The 25,701-nt window shown below is 42.2% G+C and overlaps 2 protein-coding genes across 5 annotated transcripts in view; one reads left to right on the top strand and one right to left on the bottom strand.

Annotated features, from left to right (window-relative positions):
• Window positions 1-2,207: 2,207 nt before the first annotated feature.
• On the top strand, window positions 2,208-7,748 carry LOC106578636 (homeobox protein AKR). 2 transcript variants are annotated; one of them, XM_014157646.2, is made up of 3 exons: window positions 2,208-2,298; window positions 4,236-4,468; window positions 5,940-7,748. In XM_014157646.2, exons 2-3 carry the CDS (start codon window positions 4,238-4,240, stop codon window positions 6,624-6,626), a joined length of 918 nt encoding a protein of 305 aa, XP_014013121.2. In that variant the 5' UTR covers window positions 2,208-2,298; window positions 4,236-4,237; the 3' UTR covers window positions 6,627-7,748. The 2 variants fall into 2 exon arrangements, with proteins under 2 accessions (XP_014013121.2, XP_014013120.2); XM_014157645.2 differs by having other exon boundaries at window positions 2,229-2,536.
• An 8,545-nt stretch (window positions 7,749-16,293) lies between these two features.
• Window positions 16,294-25,701, bottom strand: part of LOC106578647 (disks large-associated protein 1) — a 287,047-nt gene continuing 277,639 nt past the window's right edge. For 2 of the 3 annotated variants that reach the window (XM_014157684.2, XM_045702177.1), the window contains exons 11-13: window positions 23,243-23,334; window positions 22,652-22,804; window positions 16,294-21,562 (exon numbers count right to left, since the gene is read on the bottom strand). In XM_014157684.2, the coding sequence (XP_014013159.2) occupies window positions 21,344-21,562; window positions 22,652-22,804; window positions 23,243-23,334 (464 nt within the window). In that variant the 3' untranslated portion in view covers window positions 16,294-21,343. Of the gene's footprint in view, window positions 21,563-22,021; window positions 22,293-22,651; window positions 22,805-23,242; window positions 23,335-25,701 lie in introns of those variants that run through there. The other variant, XM_045702178.1, reaches the window with a different exon arrangement.

Below are 25,701 nucleotides of genomic sequence, written 5' to 3'. Positions count from 1 at the left end.
TATAATGTCAGATATTTAGTATTTTTATAACAACTTAAAGCGACAATATGTAACTTTTTGGGCAACCCAACCAAATAAGACATAGAAATATGAGTTATAGATCTGTCATTTTAACTGAAAGTAAGTTTAAGGTGCGGTATATATGTTCTATGTGCGCTATTTCTGTGCTTCCCATTCATTTAATGTTGTTTTTGCTTCTTTTACTTTTGGTTTTGTACACAGCTTCAAACAGCTGAAAATACAATATTTTTGGAAACTGAAAAGATATTTCACAGCGATATAGATGGTACAATGATTCTCTACATATAGTTTTTTTTTGCTAAATAAACTGAAATTAGGCGAACTATTAGAATTTTTGCAACCAGGCAATGGAGGAGCGATATCTGCATATCGCACATTTATGTGTTATCACTGTGTTTTATCTATTAACACAACCAAATGACCGGGATTGCAGTTGAGATAACATTAAAAAGTACATAGTGAAAGTGATCAACTCTGTTCGAGATTCTGTGCAGATTATTATAGCATTTGTGAAGATCTCCACAGACCTGCGACCTTTGCATGCTATCTTGAACATGCACGCTTTCTATGATTACATAAGAAGACATTTATAGTTACAGTAACCTCAAAGTGGCCATGGATACATTGATACAGCTCCTTCAAATATGTATATTCAGTTGCGTTGACAACCAAACATAATTCAATATCCAGTTTGTCTACAAATTGTACTGTGTAGCTCAGTTGGTAGAGCATGGTGTTTGCAACGCCAGGATTGTGGGTTTGATTCCCACGGGGGACCAGTACGGAGAAAAAAAATGTATGCATTCACTACTGTAAGTCGCTCTGGATAAGAGCATCTACTAAATGACTAAAATGTAATGCAAATTAATAATTGATAGGTTGGATTCATGTCTGCATCTCAACCAAAAATCGTAGTGAAAGAATAGGACTAAATCAAATCTGACTTTTAAATAAAGTTAGATTTGATTTAGTCCTATTCTATAACTTAGATATTTGGTTGAGATGGAGACGTGAACCCAACATATTAATGATTAAGTTGTAGATTAAATTTGAAATCAACCAAAGCTTGAAACCCTAGGCTTATATGTACTGTCTAGTTTTAATTGAACCCTGGGTTGATTTGAAACAATAGCTGTTGATGACTTTGCAAATGCTATATAGGCCTAAATAGTATAATTAATAACATGCTGTATGACTTATAAAGAATGGTTACATTTCATTTGCTTTCTTAAACCGACCTTTTGGAATGACTTCAAAAGCAACAGTGAATTTATTTTGTTATTATGTGGAGATCTCTCAATAATCATTCTTGCGATAGTCGTCAGTGACAAATATCAAAGCTTGGTTAAAACCCTGGATAGGGGACCAAAGGGATAGCTGTAGATAGATCAACTCTCCAGTAGGAGGTGATGCCCAGCCTATAGTGGATATAATGTTGAAAAGCTGATGTTGTTTAAAAGGTACAAATTCAACATATTTTAGGTTTGTCTATGTTGAAAATTGGTTACCATGATGACATAATCCTGTGGTTGAACTTTCACCCTCAAAACAACAGTTGAAGTTGATGACTTAAAAAAAAATCCAGACTCTTTTCCACATAAATTCCATGTCACACAAAATATGGTGACAAATTACGCTGAAACAACGTTGATTCAACCAGTTTGGAACCCAGTTTGGAAATGCAGCATAACATGTATTGATTTATTTAGGCAATCACTCTCAAATGGTATTGAATAGATCAATCCTTATGGCTGACATTGGATATTAGCCTATCTCTGTTGACAAATTGACAACCATCACATTTGTTTCATAATGCATTAGCTAATGAAATAATGAATATGCTAATGAGGCTCGGCTATTTATGAAAACATGTCAACAGAAATGTTACAGGAATAGACTAGCCAATTAGAGAAGCCGTGTATGAAATACTGATGAGAAGTAGACCAGCCATGCTGCGGTTTGTGTTCAACATTGTGCACTAAAACTGCTGCAAAGATCTGCAATGCCCTTAGCTTCCATACCTACAGCTACGCATTTCAAGTATAGCCCTACTTTTGTAACATAAAAGTAGAATATATTCGAGCGGTTGTCTGGTAAAATTGTTTATAGGCCATTGCAAAAGCCACGCTGATGTCAGAGATTTTTGCTCTTCCCTCTAAAGTGGGAGGATCTTTGTGCGTTGAGTCACGCAGCTGTCAAAGATAGCTGTCACCCAGTTTCACGATCAAACACACATTGAATGAGAAAGGCTTCGCCAAGTCGAGCAGCGGACTTCAGGTAGCCTACCCCTGGCATAACTAGCCCATTGCGTCTCAAACAAAGCCGAGGAACGGTTCTATGACTGAAAATAAATCAATGAACGAAGCCGTTTAACCATTTGGAGTATAGGTGTGGAATATCCTGAGAAAAAGGATCTGCCAATAAACCAATACAATTCGAGAAGGGGGAAAAAAATACTGCGCTCTCGTGACCGACGTGAAAAGGTGATTTCTAACGGATATGAAGACAAAAAAGGGTAGGTCGCCTTTTTCATCGGCGTGCTGATTTCGATAACACGCGTGTATCAGAAAATATATTGAGGGAGATCGCGCATAATGCATTTCTCAATGCAAGCAACGCAGCCTATTGTTTGCTCCAGTCAAAACAGCACCCCCCCTTGTGCAGGCGGGCTGTCAAAATTGTTTTGCGTATATGCCTTTTGATTTAAACCGTTTCAAATGCAAGGAATTGTTATCTTTAAAGGTTGACTAGTTTAAAGGCATCGAGTAAATAATCATAACCATTTTGTTATACAATAGTGTTTAGATACTTTAACTTACTGGCTTACTCTGAAATCATGAACAAGTTTCCAATTACTAGCTAATTCCTTTAGGGTACATCTAGATGGATTGACTTAAATTAGAGGGCATCTCTAAACCCTTACGTCACCACGCATTTAGTTAATTAAAATGTATCACATTTGTAGCCCCAACGATGCAGAGTAAGTTTCCTCTGCTAGTTTGGCTGCAACATGGTTTCATTATCACGGTATACGTTGTATTATGTGCCACATTGTTGAATGAAATAAGATTGTGAGAAATGTGCAGCAGACTTGTAGAGCCCTAATTTTCTACTGGCACAGCGTTCAAATCCTGACCTCCTTTGTGAAGTTGCTGTTGGCTTTCATTCTGCGACGCTGCTCTCGCATTCTTCGACCTCGTGTTAGACTACACGAACTTCCTACACATTGTTTAAACTTAGACATTCCTTTTGAGTAGAGCTTACAACACGCTCAGTTCCCTCGAATGAGGAATATACATAATTTAAGTAAGAAATGAGTAACTCTTTCAAAAACGTTCAAATTGTAGTGCATTAATGGTTCGACGAAACAAGATTCTTTTGTTTAGTCTTGAGACGTTGATTTGCAACAAGTCCCCCTTCCCCCCTTTCCTCATACAATCCTACATAATTACCTCATTCCAACTTCAATGTTTTTTTTAATCCATTTCCCACCTCTATGCCAAGGACAGATCTAGTGATATCCAGTACAGTATTTTGTTGACATGGAATGATGGCCTGCAGATGATGCCATGTTTAGTTTTTACAATTTCAAACTTTAATAAGACAGTCTAAATGATAAAGTTACAAAAAAAAAGTTAGATTTTTGAATGTGTTATTTCCAGATAATAGATTTATTTTCCTGACATTCAGGTTTTTGTAAAGGCCTGTGGTAAATAAACTGTTTGATTAGGCTATTTAAAAAGAAAGAAACAAATGGACTACAGATGTTCTTACAGCCTTGGGAATTCTCCCCCTGGAATAACTATTTCAGCTGTCTTGGGTCCTGCTGTAGCTTCCTGCACTGTGTCAGTGTCAACATGAAGAGGTGTTTGCTCAGTACAGTAGGCCTGCAGTATTTGTCGAGGCAGGTTTTATAACTGACACAGCATTGGAGCAGCCTGCCTTTGATGTCCCTCCTCTTCACCCTCTCCCTCCTCCCCCCACTTCACCTTCTCCCTCCCCCCTCTTCCTCCCTCTCTGTTCCATGAATCACATGGCTGAACTTGAGAGCTTGCTTCTGACACATCAGCTGCCTCCGCTAGACAGCTAGCGTTTGGCACTGGGCTGTTGGAAGGTGGGTGGCAGACAGACAGAGCATACAGACAAGGGTGTGTTTGGGGGGAATTCTGACTGACATTCTTTCACACATCCATTCTTCTCTTCTCCACACACAGGCATGATGACGTTGTCGGCCAGTGAGATGAACGAGGAGGACAGCATGGACGCCCCCCTGGACCTGTCATCCAGTACGGGAGGTAGCAGTGGGAAGAGGAAGAGGCGCGGGAACCTACCCAAGGAGTCAGTGCAGATCCTCAGGGACTGGCTATATGAGCATCGCTACAATGCCTACCCCTCTGAACAGGAGAAAGCCCTGCTCTCCAAGCAGACGCAGCTCTCCACACTACAGGTATGCTAACAAATGTATCTTACAAGTTTTTTAAATTTAACTAGGCAAGTCAGTTATGAACAAAGTCTTATTTACAATGACGGCCTACCGGGGAACAGTGGGTTAACTGCCTTGTTCAGGGGCAGAACGACAGATTTTTATCTTGTCAGCTCGGGGATTCAATCCAGAAACCTTTCAGTTACTAGGCCAACGCTCTAAACACTAGGCTACCTGCCGGCTACTCTGAACTCTAATGATCCTCATTGATTACATAAGGGGCCCTGTTCAAATACTTCAGCAATGCATTCTTCCTTCTTACCTTTCTTGAATTGATCACAGTTGAATTGCTTGCTTTCACTTATCTTATCACTTATAGATCTCAAGGAAATGAGGACGGCAGGATAGAATCAAACAGAGGGCCAGAGTGACAGGCCTCAGTTTTCATAGGTTTACTACCAGATGACTAGTAGGTCTGTGGCATGCAAAAAAACGAGTGGCCGGAAACGCAATGTACAAGCACCTTGTGTTGTAAAGTCCTATTGCGGTTTTATGACGCGTACGTAAACAAAGAGAGCATAATTGACACGTGGACAATGAACAGGTAGCAGTAGAGCCTTCCAAGGAAGCTTAATATTGCAACATTCTGTCAGACGAGACACATCTGAAGTAAAACAACATTGTCTGTGTCCCAAATGGCTCCCTATGTAGTGCACTACTTTTGACAAGGGACCACATGGTTTTTCCCTTAGGGCTCTGGTCAAAAGTAATGCACTGTGTAGGTAATAATAGGGTGCCATTTGGGACACACCCGGTGACTAGGAGGAACCGAGAACTCTTACTCGGCTCACTCACTCTGCTGGGTGGTTGGCGTGGGCTTGGCTGTAACTATCACACAGGAATTTCCCTCCCTCCAGCCCTCTTCCAGCCCAGCTGTCTGGGAACAATACAGAGTCCTTTACATACTAAGAGCTCTAGGCTTTGAGCCATCCATGGCTGATAATTGGCTGGGACAGAGAGGGAGAAGAGGGGGTGGGGGGAGAAGAGGGCAATAGAATTAGGGAGGGCAACAAGACCTTACAGCGTACTTGTGTTACATGCCATGATGGCTTTTCAAAGGCCTAGTTTGAGTTTCTTGATGAGCACAGAAGTAGAACCTTATATTTTCTTACTTGTTTGTCAAATTATGTATTATAAGACATTAACTTAAGTTAAAAAAAAATAACATTAGTTGATGTGCAATTAGGTTGTCATAACAAGAGCTTTTAAACATAGGTATGCCAGAATATATACGATCAAGCGCAAGTTGTGCAAATCACATATGCTCGTAAGATGTTTCAGATAAGAAGCATGTTTAGCATACAACAGAAAAACAGCCATCTCACAATGTCATGTAAACGGTATGTAACCTGTTTTTATGTCATCATGTGAGATATTAAAGTATAATGTTGTGCTCTCCTTTTTTAAATAAATGTTGTAATTTGCTCTCCTTCAGGTTTGCAACTGGTTCATCAACGCACGTCGGCGGCTCCTCCCGGAGATGCTGCGGAAAGACGGTAAAGACCCCAACCAGTTCACCTTCTCCCGGAAAGGCAGCAAGGGAGGCGACGGGGGCTTCTCTGATTCCAGCTCTCAGTCACCGAAGTACACCACGGACCCCGAGGACAGCTACGACCAGCGGGCGCTGCACCCCTCCAGCTTCGAGGCAGGTCTCCCCAGCCCCACCATCCTGCTGAAGGCTGTATCATCCCCTAAGATGTCCCCCTCCTCCTCCCCGGGGCCCGACACCACCGTGGCTCCCCGGCCCTCTGTCATCTGTCACACCACTGTTACCACAATGGCCATGCAGAAACAGGGCTCTAGCCCCCCCTCCTACCTCTCCTGCTTCCTCTCCAGCATTAACACAGATGGCAGTAGGGCCGCAGAGCTGCTGCATTCCACCACAGAGGCTCTGGGGCTCTTCAGATGCCGGGAGGAAGGGTTGGGCCTGGGCGCCCCGGCAGTGACCACCACCCACACCACCATGGAGTGTAACCTCAACCCCCAGAGTGGGCTCTTCAACACCCCTCCCCCCACCCCCCCAGACCTCACACAGGACTTCAGTGGCTTCCAGCTCCTAGTGGATGTGGCCCTCAAGCGGGCGGCAGAGATGGAGCTGCAGGCTAAACAACTGGTGTCTTAAAGAGAGAGATAAAGGGGAGGGAAAGAGAGATGACAACCCAATTGTTGTTGTTGTCGTCTCTAAAGGAACTCACGTGAGTTCAGTGACTGCGCAACAAAGAACAAACAACTCAACAAGCCTGATAACTTATATTTTTGGTATACATTGGTGTACAAAACGATATCAAGGTGCCTTGGCTGTTAGTTCTTTTTTTATTTTGTCATATGCGTGTATGTATGTATCTGTGTATCTTTTTTGCACACGGGACCAAAAAGATTTACAGACAAAAAAAGCGCTGCCTGTCTTAAAACATTTCCTATGTATTTTACTAGAGCAAGGCATGAGGGCATACAAGTGTTCTGCAGGTGAGGGAGGGTGGTTCTCCTCTCCTCCATTATGGGGTATGTAGTTTCACAAACCTATCCCCCATGGGATATGTAGTTTCCAGATGTGTTTCACGTTTTACATTTCAGAGATCAGTTTGCAATGGTTTCCACTCGGCCTTTCGCACAATAGAGCCGAGCTAGGGTCCCCATCTCTCATCTCAGTGTCTTAAAACATACTTTGCTCTTGGGATCTATGATGAACTTTATCACTACTGTAGAAAGGGTTCTGTGTTTTTTTCATAATAAGAGTATAGTTTTGTTTTGATTTTTTTTTTTATATACCTTTTGATATTTTATAAGAAAGTAAACCTCTCGTCTTGGTTTTGATTAAGCGTTTTCCTATACGAAGGGATCATTCAGAAGAACAATGTAGCAAGTTCCTAGTCTGAGCCTTCCTCCCCTCCTCACATAGTGGCTGCAGCCAAATTGGCACCCTATTCCCTATATAGTGCACAAAAGTAATGTACTATATAGGGAATAAGGTGCCAATTTGGGACACAAACCTGTGTAGCGATGGCCAGTTAACTGGAAGAACAACACTAAATAAGATGTTTTGCATTTGTGAAGTCACCAGCAGCAGAAAAAAATATAGCATTTTCTAAATCACCAAAAAGCATTTTATGTACAAAAAAGGACCATGTTTGTGTATAGCGATTGTGACATGACACCCAATGATGTGATTTCCTTTCATACTGTGCAATGTTTGTGGCAAATAGGGGTCACATATGGGATTTAAATAAATAGTTGTTTTCTACTACGCTTGCCGTTTCACTGTTGGAACACTCGATCATATTGACTACATCTAAGGATCAAGAATCTTTTCAGGCGATTGCCCACTAGAATCACGTAACGGCAGTAGCACAGAATGTAGAGTGATATGAGTTCCATCAATCATACATTAGCGCTACATGAAGATAAAAGGCAGAGAGAGGACAGAAATAGCACTTTGATGTGTGTGCATGTGCCTATGTTTCTACATGCTGTCTGTCTCGGTCTCATGAGTCATTCTATCCTGAGACATTCCTACGTGTGTGTGATAGGTTCACCAGAGCTCCAAGTCATTAGCATAATCCTGTATAAATTAGCACAGGCTAACAGCAGACGTCAACAGGTTCCCTGCCATGCAGGGTTTTACAGTTGAAGTCGAAAGTTTACATACACTTAGATTGGAGTCATTAAAACTCATTTTACAACCACTCCACAGATTTCTTGTTAACAAACTATAGTTTTGGCAAGTCGGTTAGGACATTTGTGCATGATACAAGTCATTTTTCCAACAATTGTTTACAGATTATTTCACTTTAAATTCACTGTATCACAATTCCAGTGGGTCAGAAGTTTACATACACTAAGTTGACATTGCCTTTAAACAGCTTGGAAAATTCCAGAAAATGATGTCATGGCTTTAGAAGCTTCTTATAGGCTAATTTACATCATTTGAGTCAATTGGAGGTGTACCTGTGGATGTATTTCAAGGCCTACCTTCAAACTCAGTGCCTCTTTGCTTGACATCATGGGAAATTCAAAAGAAATCAGCCGACCTCAAAAATTGTAGACCTCCACAAGTCTGGTTCATCCTTGGGAGCAATTTCCAAATGCCTGAAGGTACCACGTTCATCTGTACAAACAATAGTACGCAAGTATAAACACCATGGGACCACGCAGCCGTCATACCGCTCAGGTTGGAGACGCGTTCTGTCTCCTAGAGATGAATGTACTTTGGTGAAAAAAGTGCAAATCAATCCCAGAACAACAGCAAAGGACCTTGTGGAGATGTTGGGGGAAACCGGTACAAAAGTATCTATATCCACAGTAAAACGAGTCCTATATCGACATAACCTGAAAGGCCGCTCAGCAAGGAAGAAGCCACTGCTCCAAATCCGCCATAGAAAAGCCAGATTACGGTTTGTAACTGCACATGGGGACAAAGATCGTACTTTTTGGAGAAATGTCCTCTTGTCTGATGAAACAAAAATAGAACTGTTTGGCCATAATGACCATTGTTATGTTTGGAGGAAAAAGGGGGATGCTTGCAAGCCAAAGAACACCATCCCAATTGTGAAGCACGGGGGTGGCAGCATCATGTTGCGGTGCTTTGCTGCAGGAGGGATTGGTGCACCTCACAAAATAGATGGCATCATGAGGTAGGAAAATTATGTGGCTATATTGAAGCAACATCTCAAGACATCAGTCAGGAAGTTAAAGCTTGGTCGCAAATGGGTCTTCCAAATGGACAATGACCCCAAGCATACTTCCAAAGTCGTGGCAAAATGGCTTAAGGACAACAAAGTCAAGGTATTGGAGTGGGCATCACAAAGCCCTGACCTCAATCCTATAGAAAATGTGTGGGAAGAACTGAAAAAGCGTGTGCGAGCAAGGAGGCCTACAAACCTGACTCAGTTACACCAGCCTTGTCAGGAGGAATGGGCCAAAATTCACCCAACTTATTGTAGGAAGCTTGTGGAAGGCTACCTGAAACGTTTGACCCAAGTTAAACAATTTAAAGGCAATGCTACCAAATACTAATTGAGTGTATGTAAACTTCTGACCCACTGGGAATGTGATGAAAGAAATAAAAGCTGAAATAAATCATTCTCTCTACTATTATTCTGCCATTTCACATTCTTAAAATAAAGTGGTGATTCTAACAGACCTAAAATCCTTAATCCTTTTTACTAGGACTAAATGTCAGGAATTGTGAAAAACTGAGTTTATATGTATTTGGCTAAGGTGAATGTGAACTTCCGACTTCAACTGTGTGTGTGGATGCATCTCAATACATTCACGGAAAATTCATACAAAGGTTTTAGTAATTATTGACACCCAGTCATAACCATATCATATAGACATAACACTGTCATGACACATATATTTTCACCAGTTGTGACATATATTGCGTTATCTAATTGGCTGGTTATAACACCTACATAAGTGTCAAGCCCACATTTATTCAAGTTTCCTTTCCTTTGAAAGTTTGTTTCTTAAATCCTTTGTTGTAATGAATTCTTTACAGTCATGTTTTTTTTCATATTTTAAATAACTTGTAGAAAATATACTTTATGCCTCCCGAGTGGCGCAGCAGTCTAAGGCACTGAGTCGCAGTGCTAGAGGCATCACTACAGGTCCGGGTTTGATCCCGGGCTGTGTCGCAGCCGGCCGCGATCGGGAGACCCATGAGGCGGTGCACAATTGGCCCAGCGTCGTCCAGGTTAGCGGAGGGTTTGGCTGGCTGGATGGCCTTGTCCCATCGCACTCTAGCGACTCCTTGGGGTGGCCGGGCTCTTGCACGCTGACTTCGGTCGGCAGCTGTACTGTGGTCCTCCGACTTGGTACGGCTGGCTTACAGGTTTAAGCGAGCATTGTGTCAAGAAGCACTGCGGCTTGGCGGGATCATGTTTTGGAGGACGCATGGCTCTCGACCTTTGCCTCTCCCGAATCCGTACGTGTGTTGCAGCGATGGGACAAGTCTGTAACTACCAATTGGAAATCACGAAATTGGGGAGAAAAAGGGGTGAAAAGTACCCAAAACAAGAAAATACACTTTATGACACTGTCAAGAAGCATTATGACCATCAGACTCATATAAGCCAGATAGGCCTATCATGTACATGCCCTTATGTCAGTCATCAGTTAAAAAGAGGGTGTCTTGTCCTGCTCCTGAAATCTGCTCCTGCATTCATCCCAGTCATCAGCAACAGAGCATTGGGGTAGGTGCATGTCTGACATCAACGTGTGCGCAATTACAATTCTAATTTAACATGCTCAGTTAAAAAAATATATATAGTATATATAACATAAACATACTGTTGACACGTAAGCTATGGCGTAATGCTGGCCTGGGCAATTATTTTCCATGGAGTGCCACATTAGAATATATTTTTGCAATCGCGGGCCAGAATCATATTACATGATTATACATAATGTGCATGACTGTGTTGACAGATATATCTACTGTAAATCATGTCCAGATATGCTACTTATTTTACTTTTTTAACATGCACAGAAATAAACCACATCCATGTTCTCCTTTTGGTAGGTATTTTCATTATTAAACATGTAATGAACTACACGGAGGGAAAAGTACACTGTGCATTCAGCACCACGGACAGAACTCTTGTTAATAACGGGTATACACAAAAACACAAGAAAGAGAGCTCAACATTACATTTAAACTACTCAATCAGTGTGAGGAGTGAAGTCTCTGATGGGTATTGACTAGAGCAGTGAAGTCAGGTATAGTCTCTGATGGGCATTGACTAGAGCAGTGAAGTCAGGTATAGTCTCTGATGGGCATTGACTAGAGCAGTGAAGTCAGGTATAGTCTCTGATGGGCATTGACTAGAGCAGTGAAGTCAGGTATAGTCTCTGATGGGCATTGACTAGAGCTGTGAAGTCAGGTATAGTCTCTGATGGGCATTGACTAGAGCAGTGAAGTCAGGTATAGTCTCTGATGGGCATTGACTAGAGCAGTGAAGTCAGGTATAGTCTCGGATGGGCATTGACTAGAGCAGTGAAGTCAGGTATAGTCTCTGATGGGCATTGACTAGAGCAGTGAAGTCAGGTATAGTTTCTGATGGGCATTGACTAGAGCAGTGAAGTCAGGTATAGTCTCTGATGGGTATTGACTAGAGCAGTGAAGTCAGGTATAGTTTCTGATGGGCATTGACTAGAGCAGTGAAGTCAGGTATAGTTTCTGATGGGTATTGACTAGAGCAGTGAAGTCAGGTATAGTTTCTGATGGGCATTGACTAGAGCAGTGAAGTCAGGTATAGTCTCTGATGGGTATTGACTAGAGCAGTGAAGTCAGGTATAGTCTCTGATGGGTATTGACTAGAGCAGTGAAGTCAGGTATAGTTTCTGATGGGTATTGACTAGAGCAGTGAAGTCAGGTATAGTTTCTGATGGGCATTGACTAGAGCAGTGAAGTCAGGTATAGTTTCTGATGGGTATTGACTAGAGCAGTGAAGTCAGGTATAGTCTCTGATGGGCATTGACTAGAGCAGTGAAGTCAGGTATAGTTTCTGATGGGTATTGACTAGAGCAGTGAAGTCAGGTATAGTTTCTGATGGGCATTGACTAGAGCAGTGAAGTCAGGTATAGTTTCTGATGGGCATTGACTAGAGCAGTGAAGTCAGGTATAGTCTCTGATGGGCATTGACTAGAGCAGTGAAGTCAGGTATAGTTTCTGATGGGCATTGACTAGAGCAGTGAAGTCAGGTATAGTCTCTGATGGGCATTGACTAGAGCAGTGAAGTCAGGTATAGTTTCTGATGGGTATTGACTAGAGCAGTGAAGTCAGGTATAGTTTCTGATGGGCATTGACTAGAGCAGTGAAGTCAGGTATAGTTTCTGATGGGCATTGACTAGAGCAGTGAAGTCAGGTATAGTCTCTGATGGGCATTGACTAGAGCAGTGAAGTCAGGTATAGTTTCTGATGGGCATTGACTAGAGCAGTGAAGTCAGGTATAGTCTCTGATGGGCATTGACTAGAGCAGTGAAGTCAGGTATAGTTTCTGATGGGTATTGACTAGAGCAGTGAAGTCAGGTATAGTTTCTGATGGGTATTGACTAGAGCAGTGAAGTCAGGTATAGTCTCTGATGGGCATTGACTAGAGCAGTGAAGTCAGGTATAGTTTCTGATGGGTATTGACTAGAGCAGTGAAGTCAGGTATAGTTTCTGATGGGCATTGACTAGAGCAGTGAAGTCAGGTATAGTCTCTGATGGGTATTGACTAGAGCAGTGAAGTCATGTATAGTCTCTGATGGGTATTGACTAGAGCAGTGAAGTCAGGTATAGTTTCTGATGGGTATTGACTAGAGCAGTGAAGTCAGGTATAGTTTCTGATGGGTATTGACTAGAGCAGTGAAGTCAGGTATAGTTTCTGATGGGTATTGACTAGAGCAGTGAAGTCAGGTATAGTTTCTGATGGGTATTGACTAGAGCAGTGAAGTCAGGTATAGTTTCTGATGGGTATTGACTAGAGCAGTGAAGTCAGGTATAGTTTCTGATGGGTATTGACTAGAGCAGTGAAGTCAGGTATAGTTTCTGACGTTGCTATGCGCAGGATTGCTGAGAGGTGAGAGTCAGTAAGAGATGATCTGTGCCTTGATTTATATTTCATTACTGAAAATGTCTGTTCACATACATAGGTTGGTGCAAACATCTGAGCATGACTCAATCTTTAGAAAGTTTTGTTCTTCGAGAGATGCATAGAACCTCGTCAGTGACATTGTTTTGAATAGTTTTCCAATCACTGCATCAGACTGAAGATTGATAAACTCAAGTTGCAGGTCAGTGGGAGCGTTATCCACATTGCAGGTGAAAGGAGAAGAAACCAACAGCATGTCATTTTCCAACACTTCGAAATCCTCAAAACAACGAGAAAACTCACCGTTCAAAGCACGCAGCAGCGATGTATACTTCTCCCTCTGGTCATCTGATAGGAAACAGACTAGATGATCTCCACGGTGAAGGCAAAATCATCCAACCATTCTTTATCTTTTCCTTTCATTTGCAAAAACTCAGCAATTTCCAACTTCAGGTGCCACACCCTTTTCTACCTTTATTTAATTAGGCAAGTCAGTTAAGAACAAATTCTTATTTTCAATGACAGCCTAGAAACAGTGGGTTAACTGCCTTGTTCAGGGGCAGAAGAACAGATTTGTACCTCATTGACTGCACTGAAGCAAGCTCCTCTGTAATTTCAAAGTCTGGGGTTATGCCTCGTAAGAATATCGACAACTGCGCCGTGTCACGTGCTTCACTGCTCTCATCCAGGACCAAGGAGAAATAGGTGAAATCCTTTACCTTGTCTTTCAACTGTTGTTCCATATTCTCTGCGATGTCCTCAACACGCCGTGTCACTATTCGTCTTGACAGGGAAACATTTTCAAACAGCTCTTTCTTGTCGGGCCAAAGTATTGCTGCAGAGTCAATTAAACATTATTTTGTGAATTCACCCTCAGCGAATGGCTTACTATGTTTAGCAATTTTGTGGGACAGTACATAGCTAGCTCTTGCAATTCCGTAGTTTGCTGAATGCAGTTTTGTGAAAAGTCCTTGCTGCTTTTGCAACTGAGAAAGCAACTCTTTCGATGCACTTGCCCTCTGCTCAGAAGACATATTCTTATATTTCTTTGCATGCTTCGTCTGGAAGTGTCTGGACAAGTTGTAGTCTTTCAAGAGAGCGATGCTCTCTTTGCACACTAAGCACACAGCTTTCCCTGAAACCTCAATAAAGAAATATTTCGATGTCCACTCTTACTGGAACATCCTACATTCATTGTCTACTTTACAATTCTTTGAAATCTTTGAATAACCAAATTTTGCGCTATTTCTAGCTAGCTACTATTTGTAACTGTGACGTGTGTGTCAGCCTGTCAGTCACTGTCTGTCCTCGTGCAGTTGTTAGTTATACGTTCCTTCAAAATAAATGTCCCACAAGCGGTGGGAGTTAAATCATTACACAATGGCGAGTATTCGTTGGGCTTTTAATTTGAATAACAAATACGTCTTTCAAAACTTTACTATAGCAAATTCTTTATGTGATCTGAGCATGATTCCGTGGGCCGTATTGAATCAGGTTGAGGGCCGCATATGGCCCCCGGGCCGGCCTTTGCCCAGGCCTGGTGTATTGGAATGTTTTGCCTTTTTGACAATCTTATGTAGGTGTCATGACCAGCCATAAAATAACTCAATATATGTCACAACATGTCTAAATATGTGTCATGACACTGGGTGTCAAGTAAAGCTTTACCAAGGTTTCTTATTGGGGGGCCAGTACAAAGAAGAAGAAAAAAATGTATGAAACGTTTGCATTCACTACTGTAAGTCGCTCTGGATAAGAGCGTCTGCTAAATGACTAAAATGTAAATGTAAATAAATTCAGGTAGTCCATTCGCTTTTGTTTGGTGGCTAGTCAATATGACCCAGATTAAGACCATGTGGATCCTGGGTATTTGTGTTCTTTCGAGGATACTTGCATGTGTTGCCAGTACAATCCTAAAGGCATGGATTCAAATGACCCTTCCAAGATTGCCTTTGTCCAAGTAGCGAACTGATCACCATTGCATGCATACCTTTGTTCTGGTGGTTTGGAAATGCTGCACCAGCCTGTTATAGTATAGATGGGTTGGTTGTTTAGCAACAACGGACGTGTGCGCAACTATGGGGTAAAACAGACAGGGTTGGCTTAAACTGTTGACAGTATGTAAACTATATTTAGTCTCCAAATGTTTATTGAAAACACATACACAATGAGCACTTGTCTCTCAAATACATCGTTACAGTTGTTGGTTTGCTAGCTACTGAATTTTAGCGATATTAGCATAGATATGACATCAAACAAAACAAGACATGGTATTTTACCAGGTAAGTTGACTGAGAACACATTCTCATTTACAGCAACAACCTGGGGAATAGTTACAGGGGCGAGGAGATGAATGAGCCAATTGTAAACTGGGGATGATTAGGTGGCATGAAGGCCAGATTGGGAATTTAGCCAGGACACAGGGCTAAACACCCCTAATCTTATAATAAGTGCCATGGAATCTTTAGTGACCAGAGAGAGTCAGCTCACCCGTTTACCATCGCATCCGAAAGACGGCAACCTACACAGGGCAATGTCCCCAATCACTGCCCTGGGGCAATGGGATATTTTTTTTTTACCAGAGGAAAGGGTGACTCCTACTGGCCCTCCTGATTAAACAGCATGATCATTACACAGGTGCACCTTGTGCTTGGGACAATAAAAGGCTACTCTAAAATGTGCATTTTTGTCACACAACAATGACACAGATTTGAGGGAGCGTGTAATTGGCATGCTGACTGCAGGAATGTCCACCAGAGCTGTTGCCAGAGAAGGAATGTTATTTCTCTACCATAAGCCACCTCCAACGTCGTATTATAGATTTTTGCAGTACGTCCAACCGGCCTACCAACCACAGACCACGTGTAACCACGCCAGACCAGGACCTCCAAATCTGGCTTCTTCACATGCAGGGGGTGCTGAGAAGTATTTCTGATACTGATTGGCTGGGCCTGGCTGCCCAGTGGGTCGGCCTGGCTCCCAAGTGGGTGGGCCTATGCCCTGCCAGGCACACCCATGGCTGCGCCCCTGCCCAGTCATGTCAAATCCATAGATTAGGGCCTTTGACTGATTTCCTTATATGAACTGTAACTCAACAGAATCTTTGAAATTGTTGCATGTTACATTTATATTTTTGTTCGGTATTTGTAAATCTGCCTCATTATATTATAGCAAAAACATGTGCAGCCTGCATTTCAATAAACACATATAGGATAGCGTATGATGATGGCATTAAGGTTTTTAATGCTGATACATTTCTGTACACGTGACATAACATCAACAGTGTAATAATATTAATTACAAAATGTATATCTGCTTAATATGTTATTTGATTGTTTTTACATTTACATAGGGAAACATTCATTTATGTACAAATGTTCATTTTAATCGTTTTATATTTATATATGGACTATTGCTGCGATCACGTGCTAGTCGGAACTCGGAAACTCTGAATTTTCTGACTTGTTAACTGATTGTAGCTATACACTTGTTGTGTTCAACCAGTTAGCATGTCGGAAATATTCTAGTTTTCCATTTCCGACTAGCACGTGAACACGGCATACATCACAAGCCTCTGCCTCTCAGAATTGCCAGGATTGGTTGAAAAGTCTTTAGTTTGGCAATTACCCACAATCCAACATTCTTTACCACTTCCCCTAATCACCCTGTAATGTCAGGATTTTGATATGTTAATATAATAATCATAAATATCTAAATAATTTGACCGATATTCGAATGAATTCTAATAAAAAGGTGAAATAAAAATATAAAGAGCAACACAACTTATATTAAATTACCTTAAAACATAATGGGCAAAAAAGGTATATACTTATTGTTAACTTTTGAATATTCTCTATAAAATTCCTTTTTACAAAGCAAAATAAATGAGAAATCATACCGAACAGTTAATTCATCACATGATTTCCATCACAAACAAATTAGACTTTTCAGTCATGAACATGTTTCTCTTATACATTCCCGGACAGTTTATTAGGTACACGAAAATGGATCGCTCCTACAGACAGTGAGACACGTGGCCGTGGCTTGTTATATAAACCAGGCAGACAGCCATTGAGGCATTCAGTTACTGTTTGATTGAACGTTAGAATGGGCAAAACGAGTGATCTCAGCTACCATGAGTGTGGTGTGATCGTCGGTGCCAGGCGCGCCGGATCCAGTATCTCAGAAATGGCCACTCTCCTGGGCTTTTCACGCACGACAGTGTATAGTGTTCACTGAGAATGGTGCAACACACCGAAAACATCCAGTCAGCGGCAGTCCTGTGGGCGAACAGGTGGTTGATGAGAGAAGTGGAAGGAGAATGCCAAGAATCGAGCAAGCTTACAGGCGTGCCACAAACAGACAAATAACGACACAATACAACAGTGGTGTGCAGAACGACATCTCAGAATGCACAACTCGTCGATCCTTGTCACGGATAGGCTATTGCAGCAGACGACCACAGCTGGTTCCACTCCTATCAGCTAAAAACAAGAAGAGGTGGCTCTAGTGAGCACGCGATCACCAACACTGGACAATTGAGGAGTGGAAAAACATTGCCTGGAACAATACAGCGAGTTCAGTTCACTATAGTGGCCTGCGCAGTCCCCAGACCTCAACCCAATAAAGCATCTTTGGGAAGAGATGGAATGGGCTGTTCGCGGCATGAATATATCGCCGTGATGCCATCGCATCAGCAGGGACCAACATCCCTGAGGAACGTTTCCGACACCTTGTAGAATGCCCTGAAGAATTCAGGCTGGTCTGGAGGCAAAGGGGGATTCTGACCCAGTAGTAGATGGGTGTTCCTAATAAACTGTTCCGGTGAGTGTATATGGCTAGCAGGGATTTTCCCTCGTGTCAAAGCAGTTTCAATAGAGTTTACTAACACCCACAAACAGTCTATGAAAGCAAATTTGTTCAAGATTGTATCACTCATACAAGTAACTGATCAAAAAAAATACTTCATATAAAGAAATTGCAAAGTGATTTGGTTTGCAGAGAATTTGTAATGGTGTATTTTGACAAAGGAATCAATCATGAGAAGTTGATCTTAACCATTAAACCACAGAACTCTTGTAATGTTCAAGGGTTTGTTTCCCAAAAGGCACCCTATTCCCTATTACGTGCACTACTTTTGACCAGGTCCCATAAGGCTTTGGTCAAAAGTAGTGCACTATATAGGGAATAGGGTGCCATTTGGGACGTACACCTGTAGACTGGGTTTATTTACAGTATGAGACAAAGCCTTTTCATGGGTTACACACACACACACACACACACACACACACACACACACACACACACACACACACACACACACACACACACACACACGTGCTTTATTCTTCTTCCCCTGAGGCTGATTTGTGCTTGACTATCACATTATAAATTAAGGCTGATTACGGACACAGAATAAAAGGTGTCTTTCATCCCAAAGAGAAAACAATATAAGAAGGAGAATCAGAAACACAGCATAAGGGCCTTGTCAGTGCATAATAATAATGATAACAAACGGGAATATTTTTTTCTTCTGGGGATTAATAAATAAATAGTGGATGTAAAACACCATTAAACACTTTATATTAATTTTATATTACTTTCAAGTGGTTGCGTGTCAGTTTGGATGTGGAGAAAATAATTCCCACTGTCCTTTGATAGAATAACAAAATATCTTGTCATGTAGAACATTGGTAACACTTTACATTTAAAGATACCCTTAAAGGAAAGGAACACCAGAAGTAGGCGATTTCTTTTTAAACTTAAGGACAAATTGTATTATCAGTACAATATGACAAACAGAATTAAATAAGTTCAAAACGACAAGAATGACATGAAGACATTTCAATTAGCTCATGTCAGCATGCACATTACGTAGTCAGTCATATGTTCTTCAGATAACGTCTTTGTGCAGGCATATATCGTTCCGTTGAAAATAATAGGCAGGGCTTGTTTAGGTATGGACTAACAGTATGTCGATTCTGCTACGTTAATCAGAGGCTGCGTCCCAAATGGTACCCTATTCCCTACATAGTGCACTACTTTTGACCAGAGCTCTATGGGTCCAGGTCAAAAGAATTGCATTATATAGGGAATGAGGTACCATTTAGGACACATCCATAGTGAAAAGAAAGGCCCGTTTGGACCTTGAAAAATAGGAAGCACTTCAGAAACAATCAGGTAAACCCCATATACTCACATACACATTAGATACACACATACACCTGCCCTCAAAGACACGGGCACGCACACACTCACACACTAAACGGGGCAGCAGGTAGCCTAGCAGTTAAGAGCGCTCGGCCAGTAACCGAAAGGTTGCTGGTTTGAATCCCGAATCCTATAAGTTGCTCTGGATAAGAATGTCTGCTAAACTGTAAATCACAATTTTTATTCTGGCAGACCCTGATTTCACTGCACTGACCTCTCTCTGAGAGCTTGCCATGAGCTCACCTAACTCCAAACCTCACTACCAGGCAGGATTAGCGCTGTCAACCCTAGAATCCTACCACATCTGGGGGTAGACAGACTGACGTGACCCTGTGACCTATAACCCCTAAAGTTCAGACATAGGAGAGAACAGCAGAATCATGCCACTGCTCCTGTAACTGGAAAGACTGTATTTGGAGAAAAGGAAGAATAGTGTCATTGTCCGACACAGAGTTTATTTATTTATTTGATTTATTCAATTATTTTCCTTACAAAGACCTGTATTGATTATTGGTAAATACTATGAATCCCAAGCTACACCTCTCATCCAAATCCCATTTTATAAAAGGGTTGGATTTTACAAATGAAAGTAATTTTTGCACATTGATATTATTGTCTACGTTGAACACCTTTGGACTGTGTTGATTCAGCTACTGCGCAAAGTCTCTCAGCTTTGCGGTTTGATGTACAATAACAAAATAGTGTGTGATAAATGTATGTTGCTCTAATAGAACATCTAGGCGTAATGGTGGTAATAGGTGTTGGACTTAAATCATTGTATCAAACCATTAGTGTATACCCTTTTTCTTTGTATTTCATTGTTTTTAAAATATGGTGACTGACTAAAATGCTTTTGTGTGTGATTTCATTGCCAAGTTATATAGAGCTGCTGTTCCCTGGATTTCAATAATAAGCGGCGAATCCTAAGTTATACTTAAGTTTACTTAGTCTTCCATTGACATCAATGCATGACTAAGTGAAAATATGACTTAAATTGAAGTTAGGATTTAATCCTAATTGAAACATTTAAAACAGTTTCAATGGTCGCTGCTACATTCTGTCGATGTCTCGTATGTCTCCAGAAGGTTATAGACATGTCTCAGGTGTTCTCCCTAACAACTCAAACAGGTTTAGGTAAGTTACCTCAAATCTCTCTTGAGAACAGGTGTGTGTGCAGCTGCGCGTGTCTGTGAGCGCACACGCACGAGTGTACGTCCATGCGTATGTGTGTATGTGCATATGTGCTTGTGTGCATATGTGCTTGTGTGTGTGCGTGTGTGCATGTGTGCGTGCGTGTGTTGTGAACCCCGTGACAGTAGTATCCCACAGGGGGAGAGAGACTGGGTTTCCCTATTGTCTGCTGTTATTGTGCTGTGACTCACAGTAGCAGCCTCACCCAGGGTCACCAGCGTAGAGAGGCTGGCTGTGTCTCAAATAGCTCCCTATTTTCTATGCAGTGCAGTAGGTAGTGCACAAAAACAGTGCACTGTTTAAGAAGTAGGGTGTCATGTGGGACACAGTCGCTGTCTCAGGCTGTCTGACACCCAACAGGATTAGCTAGTGTGCCCTGACAGCACTCCGTCTAGACCCACTAGTACTCTACCCCTCCCTCCCTAACTTGCCTTCTGTTCCAATGAATCAGAAACATTATACATTATGCATCAATGCTGTGGTACTGGTATACCTGTTGTTTGGATGACAACAGGTCACTTGGTTGGTGGAATATCGGTAAGAAGAGTTGACATCACAAGAAGAAACATAGACTGGGTGTGAGGAGTGGGGGGAGCTACATCAAAGCTGAAAGTTCAATGGAGAGGATCAAATGGAGAGAAGGCCAAAAATTCATAAATATACAATATTCTCACTCAACTAGCTCAGCTGTGACCGTCCCCCCTCTTTTGTTGAAGTAAATAAAGATGTGATTATATTACAAGCACCCTACACTCGCCATTCAGTGCTGTGTGTGTGCCTGTGTGGGTGTTTGCGTGCACCTTTGTAGGTGTGTGTGTGTGTGGGGGGGGGGGGGGGGTCTCTGTCTCTATCTGTGTGTGTCTCATAGTCTGGTCTGGGCCTCGGGGATGTAGATCTCAATACTGTCTGCTGCACTCTCGGTGACAGAGCTCTGTCGGACCGTGAGGGCCCGCTTGGCGGCCAGCAGGCGTTTGCGAGCCTCCAGCCGCTGTCTCTCGGCACTCTCCAGAGAATGGTCCCTGGCCAGGGGAGGGTGGCCCCTGTGGGGCTTCTTTGGCACTGGAGGGGCGAACCGTCTCTCCTGGATGGACGGGGGAGGACAAACAACTACAGTTAGAGGCCATCCTCTGTGCCTCTGGCAGTAGGGGCACAACGGCAGCCATTTTGCGTGGGGGTTAAAGAATGCATGACTGACATGACATCAGTAGTTTGTTGTAGCTTGCATGGTGTGAGAGCATGCAACAGGGTTCATGAGAGTGAGGTTATGGTTGGTGCCCACATGAAAAAATACTATAGCATACTTCTATAAATACCATAGTATTCGCTGTAGTGTTTTTGCTGACTTTACTGTAGTATACTGTAGTATTTACTACAGCAGTAAAATAAAACAGTAGTATATACTACAGTAATTCATGTAGTGTTTTTGCATATTGTAGTATACTGTAGTATTTACTGTAGTGTTTACTACAGTGTTTTTTGTGTGTGGATAATACTGTAGTATTTACTATAGTATTCTACAGTATACTACAACATTCTATAGTAAGTACTACACATGATCTAGGGATACTACAGTGTGTAGTATAGTATTCTACAGTATACTACAGTTTACTACAGATTTCTACAGTAAGTACTGTAGTATTCTATAGTAAACTGTTGTATTTTATCATGTGGGTGGTGATGACTGTGGCCATTTTGTGAGAGTACGTGGCAGAAGGTAGGCGTGGGGTGTGCGTGGGGTAAGAGTGGCCAGCAAGGTCAGCGAGGCCCGACGGTGCATGGCAGGCAGAGTGACTTCTCAACAATCCAGCTCACTGTCAACAACAAAACAAAAAAATACAAAAATAAAAAAACACAGCAGACAGGCAGTCACGTCAGGCAAGCTATCACACAACATTACAACAATCCTTTTACATGCATTACAACACCTCATGCTACATTGAACCAAAATCTACAGTAACTGTGCACGTTAACCATATTCAGCAACAATGAAAGTAGAAGCATCCAGGACAAAAACACCATTCCATTGTATTGGATTACTTCCGGACTTAAAGGGATAGTTCACCCAATTACAACATTGCTTACATTGTAAACAATATGGCATTTTGAAATTTGGGTGAACTATCCCTTTAACCTGGATCTGGCCTATAGGGTCTACTACATTGAGTGGTACCTTTATCACGGGGGGGTCCAGGGGTCTCCAGTTGTTGGCTTTGAGTTGGTGCAGCTCATCAAACTTTAGGCTGATGTTCTCGATGGACAGCTGTAGCATGTCCCAGAAACCAGCCAGATCCTGGGAGATGGGCCTGGGGTTGGCATTGGGGTTCTGACAGACACACACGCACGCACGCACACACACACACACACACACACACACACACACCCACACACACACACACACACGCACGCACGCACACAAAAACACACACGCACGCACACACGCACGCACGCACGCGCGCACCCACACAGACACATACACACACACATTCAGTCAGGACAGGGTTGTAACCACTCTCATTTCCCCATCAGTATGTCATCAGCATACTAGTCTGGGACTATTTCACCTTGTCTCTCCACACTTCAAAGTCAGTATGCTTAGGACTAGAATCCTATTCAGTTAGAATTTGCAACCATAGCGGTGTTTTGTTTGACACTGAGGGTCAATTCTAAGCTTGTATAGATCATCTCATTATGTAACAGTTGGCTATGAGGGGTCTGCTGACACAGTAGAGTGATGTAAGATTGGTGTGTGTGTATTACATACCAGGTTTTCCTCACACAGCTCCCGAAACTGCTGGAACTTCTGAGACATGAGCAGCTGGGCGCTGCCTACTGCACTGCGGATCTTCCCCAGGACTGCGGAAAGGCACACACACACACACACACACACACACAGACAGACAGACAGACAGACAGACAGACAGACAGACAGACAGACAGACAGACAGACAGACAGACAGACAGACAGACAGACAGACAGACAGACAGACAGACAGACAGACAGACAGACAGACAGACAGACAGACAGACAGACAGACAGACAGACAGACAGACAGACAGACAGACAGACAGACAGACAGACATCTTTAGTTAAATCACCTTGGAGTCACACAGACTTTGCCTTTGATGAGTGCAAGGCTATAAATATGTGGAGAGCGGGAACTGGGAACCTAAACTGTGAGTTTAGATGAAAGGGGGAGTGTTTATCCTGCACATCAAATAAACAACGCCCCCACCATGCTTTGAGAGTGGGGGATTTCTGAACCAGCCTTCCGTCTCAATACACAACCTCGACTTACATGTCAGAGGGAGAAAATTCACTGCAGAATCCCTACACAAGGGCTGATCAGCAGACGTGCCAAAGTTCACCACCCTCACATAACACTGTGCTCTCTCCATCAGAAATAATGCATTAGCCCTAGCCTTTTCCTGCTGTCAAATTACCAAAGCGCCCTCTAATGTCCTCATGGGTGGAATGTTATTATTATTTTTCATAATTTCGTAAATAATCAACTTTTTTCTTTTTTGTTGTTGTTATTTTCAGTATTTTATGTTATATTTCAGTCTTCTGTGATGTACACTGAACAAAAATATAAACGTAACATGGAACAATTTCAAAGATTTTGCTGAGTTACAGTTATAAGGAAATCAGTCAATTTAAATAAATTAATTAGGCCCTAATCTATGGACTTCACATGACGGGGAATACAGATATCCATCTGTTGGTCACAGATATCTTACAAAAAAAGGTAGGGGTGTGGATCAGAAAACCAGTCAGTGTCTGGTGTGACCCCTATTTGCTTCTATGGAGCACAACACTTCTCCTTCGCATAGAGTTGATCAGGCTGTTGATTGTGGCCTGTGGAATGTTGTCCCACTCCTCTTCAATGGTTGTGCGAAGTTGCTGGATATTGAAGAAGACATTGTCTTACACGTTGATCCAGAGCATCCCAAACATGCTCAATGGGTGACATGTCTAGTGAGTATGCAGGCCAGAACTGGGACATTTTCAGTTTCCAGGAATTGTATACAGATTCTTGCAAAATGGGGCTGTGCATTACCATGCTGAAACATGAGGTGATGGCGGAAGATGAATGGCACGACAATGGGTCTCAGGATCTCGTCACGGTATCTCTGTGCATTCAAATTGCCATTGATAAAATGCAATTGTGTTCATTATGCTTAGCTTATGCCTGCCCATACCCTAACCCCACCGCCACCATGGGACACTCTGTTCACAACGTTGACGAAATACACGCTATCTGCTATCTGCCCGGTAAAGTTGAAACCCGGGATTCATCTGTGAAGAACACAATTCTCCACAGTGCCATCAAAGGTGAGCATTTGCCCACTGAAGTCGGTTACGTCAAGGTCAAGACCCTGGTGAGGACGAAAAACACAGATGAGCTTTCCTTAGATGGTTTCTGGCAGTTTGTGTAGAAATTCTTCGGTTGTGCAAACCCACAGTTTCATCAGCTGTCCGGGTGGCTGGTCTCAGACGATCCCGCAGGTGAAGAAGCCGGATGAGGCTTGTAGAATTGCGTTGCAGAGGCAGTTGCAGTGCGTTCTGTGTAGTTTATTGCCCCAGCACAATGTGCGATTGTGTAATGATCATGCTGTTTAATCAGCTTCTTGATATGCCACACCTGTCAGGTGGATGGATTATATTTTCAAAGGAGAAATGCTCACTCGATACGGATGTAAACAAATTTGTGCACAAAATGTTTGAAAAATACGCTTTTCTTTCAACTCATGAAACATGCTATCAACACCTTACATGTTGCGTTTATATTTTGGTTTCAGTATATACAAAGTATACTATTGAGATGCAAACTCAAAATGTAATGCATTTCAACTCTATATCTGACATGGTTCAAGGTGTCTCGTTTTATTTAAGCCCATAACCACGTGTGTGAGGTGTATACTTGCTTTTGTTTCAAAGTAGATTTGAGACTACCAAGAAACATTGTGTGTGACCCTGATTTAGCCCAATGCAGTAAAAGTCTAAAGGAAAAAAACATTTATGTCACTAGGGAACAATCTAAGGAGTAGTATTCTAGCTGTACAAGGTCTACCACATTGGGCTATTTTGAGAATGCACCCCAAATGGCACCCTATTCCCTATAGTGTATTACTTTTGACCAGAACCCTACGGTACCCTATTCCCCCTGGTCAAAAGTAGGGCAACAGGGTGTTATTTGGGATGCAGACAGTGTCAGTGTA

This window comes from Salmo salar, chromosome ssa19 (genome assembly GCF_905237065.1).
Source record: "Salmo salar chromosome ssa19, Ssal_v3.1, whole genome shotgun sequence".
Classification (NCBI taxonomy): Eukaryota; Metazoa; Chordata; class Actinopteri; order Salmoniformes; family Salmonidae; genus Salmo; species Salmo salar.
This window is presented reverse-complemented; position numbering and strand designations above follow the sequence as displayed.